Source organism: Salarias fasciatus, chromosome 7, assembly GCF_902148845.1.
Source record: "Salarias fasciatus chromosome 7, fSalaFa1.1, whole genome shotgun sequence".
Lineage (NCBI taxonomy): Eukaryota > Metazoa > Chordata > Actinopteri > Blenniiformes > Blenniidae > Salarias > Salarias fasciatus.
Window position 1 is genome coordinate 12141437 of NC_043751.1, and position 10045 is coordinate 12151481.

The 10045-nt window shown below is 39.5% G+C and overlaps 1 protein-coding gene across 1 annotated transcript; it reads right to left on the reverse strand.

Annotated features, from left to right (window-relative positions):
- Nucleotides 1-4417: 4417 nt before the first annotated feature.
- On the reverse strand, nucleotides 4418-9699 carry LOC115392616 (uncharacterized). Its single transcript, XM_030097337.1, has 2 exons — nucleotides 7251-9699; nucleotides 4418-6639 (listed from the first exon to the last, which is right to left on the reverse strand). Exon 2 carries the CDS (start codon nucleotides 6634-6636, stop codon nucleotides 5368-5370), a length of 1269 nt encoding a protein of 422 aa, XP_029953197.1. The 5' UTR covers nucleotides 6637-6639; nucleotides 7251-9699; the 3' UTR covers nucleotides 4418-5367.
- Between the last annotated feature and the right edge of the window lie 346 nt (nucleotides 9700-10045).

Genomic DNA, 10045 nt, shown 5'->3' on the forward strand with positions numbered 1-10045 from the left:
TTCACAACAACATTTTTGATTGACATTGAGTAGGAATGCTGCATTAAGAGTATGTAATCTGTAAACAGCGGCTGCAGACGTTATTCTGCCTCCGTGGCTGTCAACACAGACGGCGAGACACAGCAGAGTTCAAATGGACTGGCTCCTATTTTAGCTCAAGCTGACGAGCAGCGTTTCCTCAGGACACCACTTATCATGTTTGCCGAGGCATACCAAACCCAAACAGGGTGGCAAAGAGGCAGAAAGTAATTCACAGTTGGCTGTGAAGCTGCACCTGCACCTGGACAGGACGGATGACGACACAACAGAATGAGATGTAATCTACAGACCAAACAGGATGGTCATCAGTCTAATCAGTTCATCTTTAAATCATTAGTTTTAGTTTCCACACTGGTTTTAAACTCATATTTTCTGCCTGATTAGCACATTTCAGAGAAATAACATGATAAAAAAAAAAATTCACTGATTAAGAGTAATCTCAGAATATAAAATCAATTGTAATGATGTCTGTAAGGTTTAATTATCATTCTCTTATCTGTTTGCATCTATTAGGCTTACCTATTTAAAAAAAACCATGGTTTTCAGGTTTGATTGTAACCTTGGTTTATAGAAAGAATTCCATGTTTGTGTCAATTTTTCATGATAACTGAGATGCCGGCTCGTTTGTTTATCTGCATGTTTTTATCATGAGTGCCAAGAGGACACTCTGTTCATGTTGGTCTGACCTGTGAACCAACCAAACAAGAAAAAAACACTCATTCTTGTGTTTGGACTCCATTTGACAGATCACATGTGCTTCGGAAGTATTTTAATTTCTTTGATTATTTTATCATTGAAACGTCTAAATTGGGTTCAGCGTTTTTTGTTTTTTTTTTTAGTCTCTTGTCCAGAAGCTGACAAATTCACACTTTTTCAGATCAATCTGTAGTTAAAACACTAGTTTAACTACAGTTTAACAGTAGCTAAAAATGAAGTTATTGCTTTCAACATCACACCGAATGATGTTAACGTTTTGAAACAGCTGCTATTCCGAACACTCTGCAACACAGGCGCTGAGCTAAATGCAGCACAATGCATGTTGGATTATTGTGGTGAGTTTTTACTAGCTGAGAATTCACCAGCAGCCTATAAATATTCTCATCATATGTTGTGCTGGTCTGATCCTTTTCTGAATTTTTATCCCCTAACCCCATCGGGGCGAGCATAAAACCTCCACCTGTGAGACTTATTCTGGGGTTTGTCACTGTTAAAGGGGATTTTTGCCTTTCTATCAGATTTCATTGTTATGTACATTAATTTGGAAGAATTTCAAGAAGATAATGTGATCATATATTTGATCTGAAAACGTATCTATATTTTTGTTGGTATACACATGGATGAGTCACCTTGCTGATGAATCAAATCCATTTTCACACTTGTTTTTTTGCACTACACACAGTATTCCACTGCACTGGACTGCAGGGAGTGAGTTACTCTACCCAAGCAAATAAATGAATAATGAGGGATGCGATCAGTCCAAGATGTTTGTCTTCCTCTTCTGTGCAGCCACCCCCTGCTGGATACCCTCACATATTTGTTTGAAATGTACAGGTCCACTGGATTGAAGCTGGATCTGTATTATTAAATATTGCTATGCACAATGAAAAAGATGCTTAGCAGCAGTGTGTACTACTACTACTGTAATGTTTGAGTCTCCCTACCTCTGTTCCCTTCCTGGTTGAGGTACAGAAACATTTGGAGCCAGCATTACCCCCCGCCATTCTTTAGGCCCCGGTTCAGATTTTTGGGAGTTAAAAGCCAAAACTTTGCAGCAATGCAATCGAAGCCAGAGCCTGGCATTTGTAGATAAAAGGCCCAAGGCAGCTGTTTTTTTGTCTTTCTGCCTGTTGTGTTTGTTTTTTCCAGATACTCTAATTTTCTCCAACTAAACAGATTTTAGCAGTCTTGTAAGTTTATGTGTGATGACAATATGTTTCACTGAACAATATTGCTCCACAGTGAATCAGAGGTGTCAGTCACTATAATGTGAGCAGGTTAGATCAAATGAGATTTGATTTGATTTGATTTGATTTGTTCTGAATTGATTTGTGTCATCAGGAAATAAGGCTGAATGGAGCAGTTGTTCAAGTAGCATGGATTTTCACTGGAAAAGTTTGGTAATGAAAGCATATTTACTGAACTTTCTTGGGAATCTGTTTTGGTGCAGCATCAGTGTCTGTGCTCCGTCTCCAGTGGAAGACAGTTGGTGCAGTGTGAAATTTCTGACACATCAGAAAATGACCTCAGGCTCTCTGTGGTTGCATGATCATAACTAGGAAAGTTTATGAACGTCGTTAACTGTTCGATGTAAGACCAACGATTTCAAGCCTCCATCAAAGACGTTGATTATCTTTCGTCAGGTGGTCAAAATCGGCATCTTAGCAGAGCTTGAGACAGAACTGTGAAGCAATGGCTTCAATGTGAGCTTCTGTTCTCCATGCTTAAACTGACCAGGTATCAGGGTTTAGCTGCAGCTGTAGGCAGCTACAACATGAGGTACCTTTTTACCTTTATATTCAGTGCAATAACATTACAGTATTGATTGGAGTTATCAGAGAGGTTTCAGCTTAAGTGCATTTTGAGGTTTTTGTGAAATTGCACTGAGTTATGATATTAACGCCCATCCATACCAAATGCAAGGAGAAATAAGGAGGGTCTGATGCTGCTTATACTTGCTGAGGCTATAATTCTGAGAAGGAAGGTTTTTGGTAAATTGATCATGTTCAATTGCCCATAGGTGTAAATCGATGTGAATTGGGAGAGGTGATGGACAGACATGTGGCTGAGCTGCTGTACTGAATCACAGCGGACTGCAAAAGTAGTCTTAGACTCAATTGAGAATTTAAAACTAAAATTAACAATGTAATGAGAAAAAACTCATCAGCATGTGTCAGTCATCCTCGCTGGTGCAAGGGAAAATTTTCAGGATGTTTTTCTTTCATTTCTTAACGCTGGGCCTCATGATGGAGGAATTTTTTAATTGAACTCTATTGAAATTCCAAGCATGCCGTGGTTTAGCAGCTGAGGTGGCTTTTAGACTCCATCGAAAAAAGAAAAGCTTTACATCAGTTTTACATTTCTCCAAGCAGCTCTAGCTGAATGTGAGAGCACCCGCGTCCATTAGAGACTCTCTTAATGCACAAGTGTTTCCACGCACATTTACACATGCATGCTGATGCATATGCACGCTGCAACAATGAATAAATAAAGCAGTAATAGAGGTGACCGGAGCAGCAGTGATGGAGTTAAATTAGCATGAAAGTCAACGAGGACTGGTGAGATTGTTGTTACTGTGACCAATTTTTTTTGAGCGATTATCCAGCCGAGACTTTCACCATGGTTGCTCTCAGCAGTGCTTACGTGGCAGTGATGCAATTTTCTTTTTGCTTGAGACACGTTCGCTTAATCCACCCTGATTGGGTTCTAATTGAACCGCAGCACAAAAGAGAACATTTCCACCCCTCGTCGAGAAGAGTGAGAGTTTAATGCGTCCAGTGTGACCCAGACACTGACGTGCAATATTGCTCTTGATGATAACCGTTGTAAGGGTTTGTTGTCTCAAACCCCTCAGGCAACATTGTTGTGTCTCCATTTCATATCCTGACACTGAACGTTGTAAAGGACAGCAAATATTGATCCTTCATGTGGTTCACCTCGGCCATCACATCTCAGAGACGTCTTTTTATCCCTGATAAGGCAGCTTCGATGGAAAAGGTCAACAGAAATGTGTCAGAGGAGGAACAGAGAAGTGCATCGTACGTTTTAGACACCGTGAAGTGATCAGGATGACAGAACAGGACTGTGAAATCTCTTTGAAGACGTCCAGCGAAAATGTTATATATTTAGGGAGCACTTTCTTATTTTTTGGGTTGCTTTTACAATCAACAGCTTATTTCTTTTTAATATTTAATTGTTATTTTTTTTAATGTTAATTTTCTCTCTTACACAATATTTCATTGTGTTTCCTGAACATGGCAACAAATCAAAAATGCCAACAGAATGTGTCAGTTTACAATATAAAATATTAATTATGACTCATAAAGATGTTTTGATGCTGTGGCATTTTCTGTTTGAGATGAGAATAAGGGATGCATGTTTTTCCTACCTTGTCATATTTAAATATTGATTTGAAAGATTCCCTTTCTTTTTCCACTGATTCAGGACAAAAGAAAACTGCATTTTTAGTGTAAGTCATTTCAAATGTGGGATTTGTAAATTTGATCAAATTAAAAAGGAAATTTAATTTCATTTGAATTAAAAGCCAAAATGTGTAACCAATAACAGTTCAATTAAGAATAACTGCATGGAAAACAAAATAGGGTTGTGATGATCAGAAATTTATATTTTTTTAACATTAAATATCACTATTGGACTAATACTTTATTGCAATGTGGAATTGAGGAATTTGATAGGAATCATTACTGCTATTCGATCTTTTTCATGGAGTACAGCATATTGAAATACAGCAGAACTACAGCTCCACACCTGATCTGGCACCTCTACTGACAGACCCAGGTACCGCCAGCACCCGGCCCGCCCCTGTCTTCATGTCTCTTAATGGCATGAAAATGGCAAAAGTCATACAAAACTGGAAACATATACCAGGACACAAACTATAGGTTCCAGAAATTATCAAAAATTCAAGAAAGAGATTATGCAAATTCATAGACACACATGAATGACAGCCAATGTGGATCTATCATTTGGCAATAATTGGTTCATAATATGATAGAAAACACAATTGCGCAAATAATGTTCAAGCAAGAAATTATGTTACCTGCAAATGTACAGCATTTTTTTAGGGAAGACAAATACATTTCAGGGTGAATTACAGAGGATTAAAAATTATTAATATGTAACCCTGTTAATTTTTCTCCCATGCAATAGTTGTAGTTGTATTTTTCAAATACATTACACAACAATAATAACATAATAGTTAAATATTGTGTATTAGCTTAACAAGGATGATTTATTGTCAAGTACATGAAAATAAATTAACGAATCGATCAAAAAGAAATAAATAAACTGCAGAGCTGCAGTAATTGTTACATATGTTATTGCTTTACTTGCTAAAACTTAAAGTGAGTGATATGTTATTGTTAATCATTAACATTATTAACACAGCACTGCTTACAAATAAGGTTTCACAGATACTTTGACAGGAAGGTAATATAAGAATAAAATACAATTAATATCAGATTATCAAGATATTAAAAAGCAATATTTAGAAATGATATTGATACAAACAATTACCTTTAACTTCTGCAGTATTTAGAAGATGTATTTAATTCCATTATGTGATTTGATGCATTGGATAAATTGATAGATCTATTCCCACTGCTCTGTTCTGAGCTGCTGGGACACATACTGACAGAAACAGACCCCTCCCTCCAGGTGACCCCCACTGCTGACAAGGGAAAAAGGAAAATGTCTTTTGGCAAGGCAGCAGGCATAACCTGATGAGAAGCACTTCAGTGCTTTTTTAAACATATCCTCAGCATTACCATCTTCAGAAAAGGTTTCTGCAAACTCCTGCTTACAACCGTCCAGAAAAACATAAACTAGGGATAGTTTTGAATTGGACATACAACCAATTAGGAGCTTCTCCTCTGAGAGAATTATGTTTGCCTCTCCAGCAGCTTTCTGCATCGCCCTCAGATTGTTCTTTTTTTGATCCTTCTTCCATATTGCCCCGTAAAACAGTAACCCATTTCCAGCCATATAAAAACACACAATACCAAACCCCAGCAGCCCAATAGAAACAGGAAAAGGATTATGAACTAGGGCTTCAGTGAACAAGTATATCACAATGCCTGTTAAAATAATGAACAATAATAGAAGAAACAAGGTCAGCAGTACCTTATTCGTGATAGACCACGTCATTAAATGAATTTCTGAGACACGGTTGATGATCCTCATCGCCTGCTTGTACTTCTCTTGGTCCTCAATGATCAGATGCAGCTGGTCTGGTACATTCATGTCATTGAAGTGACCAGGATCATATTTATTGAGTTCTTCCTCATCGACAGCAACCAAAGGCTGCAAGGCCTTCCCATTGTAGATGGAGGGAGGCTGGAAAGGCACCACCGTTGAGCTCTGAAGCTGCTGGTTTGGCGTGTAGAGCACCTTGAGCAGCTTCTTCAAGAAGCCGGGGTCACTGGCATCCAGGTACGTCAGGTGACAGAGGTGGAGGGGGATTGGGACGTCCGGCTCCAGCAGCACTGGGATGATTGGTTTCCTCTCCAAGCAGTCTCTGAACAGAGACATGTTGGCCTCCAGGAGACACCAGCGGCTCCTCACAAACTCCTGGCTGAGAACCAGCAGGACCTTCTGGCTCTCCTGGATACACTCGGACATGTTCTCCAGCACAGTGCGGCCGGGAGTGAAGTCGCGTTCGTGGTAGCAGACCTGCAGTCTGCGGGACTCCAGCTGGTTGATGATGGAGTGGGTCCACTGGTTGTCAGTGCTGCTGTAGCTGACGAAGACATGGTGGCGCTCACTTCCTGTCAGCGTGGGAGGAGCATGAAGCGGACCACGCAGTGATTCAGTGGACTCTGGCTGAATGTCTGCAGCGTCAACTACAATCACGGGATCCATGGTCTGTATGTATTTAAAAAAACAACAAAAAAAAAGTTTCAATGAACATTATGTGTACTGAAGATTGTGTAAACTTTAGCATACTTTAAACAATTAAATTTTGTATACATTTCATTATAAAGTACACAAAATCTAGCACTACATTAATCAACAAATAGGCAGAATATTGTTTGAAACCGTTTGACTAAATCTGTAAAGCTGTAAAGTCCCAAGACATCAAAACTTACAAACATTAAAAATTGATTAAAAGTGAATTTATTCAGATTTTGTATAATAAACAATGATCATCTCAAGGTGCCTTTACAGAAAAAACCCCAGCAATTCCACATGAGCCAGCATAAGCGGCAGTGGAAGGAAAAATCTCGATAAACAGGAAAAAAACCCGCAGAACCAGGCTCAGAGAGGAGACTTTCTGTTCTTTCAACCCAGGTTAGAGGATAGAGAAATGGATACGAAAGTGAGCAACAAGCGACAAACAAAACTGTGGCAAGAAGATAAGCTAATCTGTTTGCTTTATGATTAATCAAGTAGAGAAAAGCTGTCTTACTGGCACAAAGAAACCCACATTACTCTGATATACTCAAAAAGCTGTCAGAATATATGTTGATTTTTACCTTTTTGTCTCCAAGTAGGCCTGAACAACTTCAGGGCGATGTGTCCGTTTGTGTACAAAAAATGAAAGTAAACTCAAGTCATATAAAGTCATAAAACTAGAAGAAAAAAACGGTATTTAAAGGGGCAGGGCTGCATTCCTGTTGGGGTTTGTCTAAAGAGTGTTCAAGATAAAGCCACTTTACCTTTAATGCCTCTCCCTGCTTTTTGTTTGGTATCTCTCAGTGCATAGTCTTGGTTCAGGAGTGTCAAATAATCTGATTCTCAAGTTTTAAACTTTGCTTTTCTACAAATGACAGTTCAGTTGAAACGGTCTGTATGAATCCTGCATCTCTGCATTCATGAACAAACACACGTTTCCCTCCAGGTGAAGAGATTCCTGCTTCTACATACCAGAATATCTCAGATGGGTCATCATGTACCTCTGCAGAAAGTCTGATGGTCCATAAATATGCAACATTCCCAGAGATCATGCAGCGGCAGCAGCTGTGCACCTGCAAGTCAGCTTCACACACTGATCACTGATATCATCAATACTAATGCTGATTCTTCAGTAAAACTAAATCAGTCCTCTTTAACATTATTGTGCTTTTCATTGGAGACACTGATACATTTATATACAAATGTACAATATTTTTGTCAATTAATCATGATTCATTATTCTTTCATGTTTAAAATTCTGTCATTTCTTTAAAGAGATTTTATTTCTAAGCCTATTTTTTAATGTCATGAAATGATTACTCCTATGTTTAGTTGTGTCCAAATTAATTGTTAAACCAGTTATTTTAGCCGAGTGATCCGAATGTGCTTACTTCCACTTGGAGTTTCACAGAAAAATGGTCTGCAAGTGTCAGGTGTTTATTTAGTCAATTTGATTTGAGAATAAATCTGCACAATTACAAACAAAAAGTAGCCTCGATCAGTCTGTGAGCTACTGCTGAATGCTTTGCACGGAGTTGGAAATTAATATGGATATCCATCCGTCATCTATCCATCCTGAGCCAGTTATATTCTCTCTTGTGGATCTTGGGCTGATGATGAGTCCTCCTCCCAGTCGGATATGCTTGGTAAGCATCTAATGGGAGGCAACCGGGAGTCGTCTCAATCCGACACCCAAACAACCTCAAGTGGCTCCTCTCGGTGTGGAGCAGTGGTAAATTTACTTTGAGGGTCTCCTCAGATAACTGAGCTCGTCACTCTTTGACAAAAAGTGTGGCCTGTCATCTGTGTGGAGAAGACAGATTTCAGCTGCCCGAATCTGAAATCTCATTCCATTTCGGGAGGTTCTGGATGTAGACCCACCGGTAAACAAAGAGCCTTATTTTGCTTCTCAACTTCTGTGGTATCGATTTCTGAACTGGTCGGTCTTTCATTAAATTGCTGGGGGTTGACTCAGATTTAAGTCACAAGAGCAGAACTGCATTCTTATCTAAATCTGTCGTTTAAGTTGTGTCGCAGTGGGAATGGACCACCATCGTGGCTGCCAGTGCCTGGCAGGGACAAAAGAGACACTTCTGTGGATAAGGCGAAAACGACAACTCCTGGTTGACCTGCATGGCATTTCCCATCATCTTGGTTTGAATCCACAATCAAATGGAGACTTTGCATGGTTAAACTGGCTTTTGTCAGATTTCATTGTCACTACCTCCTTATAAAAGAAAAAAATGGAAAAAAGAATGTTTAGATAAGTAATGTCATCATCATACTTTTAGTCCCTGTTGTAAGTACAATGTAAATTGGTAGTTGTGTCTATCACTGTCTGGGTCATTGCACATGAGTAATATGTGCAAATGAAGTCTCATAGCCAGGCCTTCATCCTGCTGATAGACTTACATGTTGAAGGCATTACTCATGTACAGCAGCAATCAAAACACTTTCCAATGGAGACATTGTGACGACACATGATTTCAATAGCTTGCAAAGTTCAAGTGAGGATCCCCAACTTATCATAAAGTACTTATCTTGTGAACCATCTGTTTCAGATTGCAGCCTCATCAAGACGGTTTATAATTGACTTTAAAGTGACTGCAACTGAATTGAATGACTTACACTTTCCTTCTGTAAAAAGTTCCCTTTCCTATATCAATCCTTTGAACTCTATAACAATGTCCATTTACTTGGACAAGTTTAAATTACATTTTGATACACAGTCAATCTGAAATTGTTTTTTTTCTTTTTTTTTTTTCTTTTTTTTTCTTTTTACTGAGAGCAAATTGATATTAGAAAATCATTGCTTGAAGCAGCAATACAAACAAAATCCTCAAGTTTTACACCTTCGATTGGATTGCGGCCCAGTCCAACAGGTTGTGCAGCTCTGTAGTAATGAAAAAAGACCGAATTCAAGCATTAAAGCTAGGGTTGGCGATCTTGGAAAACTAGCGTTAGCATGTAGCATCTCCCCAAGGCTCCGCCTACTAGCTCCCCCCAGCTCCCACCCCATTGGAGGAGCTCCCGTTGGGAGCGGAGACGCGGAGACGTTCACAGTGCGCGCGGCGCTTCCGTGTCCAGTGCGTTCCTGGCGTAACCTGTCCTCAGCGCTTCGTTTCTTCGTTTTTCTTTATTTGCACTACGCCAAGTTATGGCGCACTCAACGGTAAGTAAACCCCCAAACATTCTTCTCCGACATTCTGCAACAACGCTCTGTCCTTCTACGCGCGCACTGAACCAGGGTCAGTGCACGCGTACATGTATGCGCAGGGGGCAGGTCGAACGGCAAAGGGATTTGATTGGTTTAAAAAAAGGTGTCCCGGCAAGACTATTGGTTGCTGTTTTTCCCGTTTTACCCCTGCTGTAGATA

What these genes read in the sequence shown, in the direction of transcription:
- LOC115392616 (XM_030097337.1), bottom strand. Translation starts at nt 6,636, where the DNA reads ATGGATCCCGTGATTGTAGTTGACGCTGCAGACATTCAGCCAGAGTCC.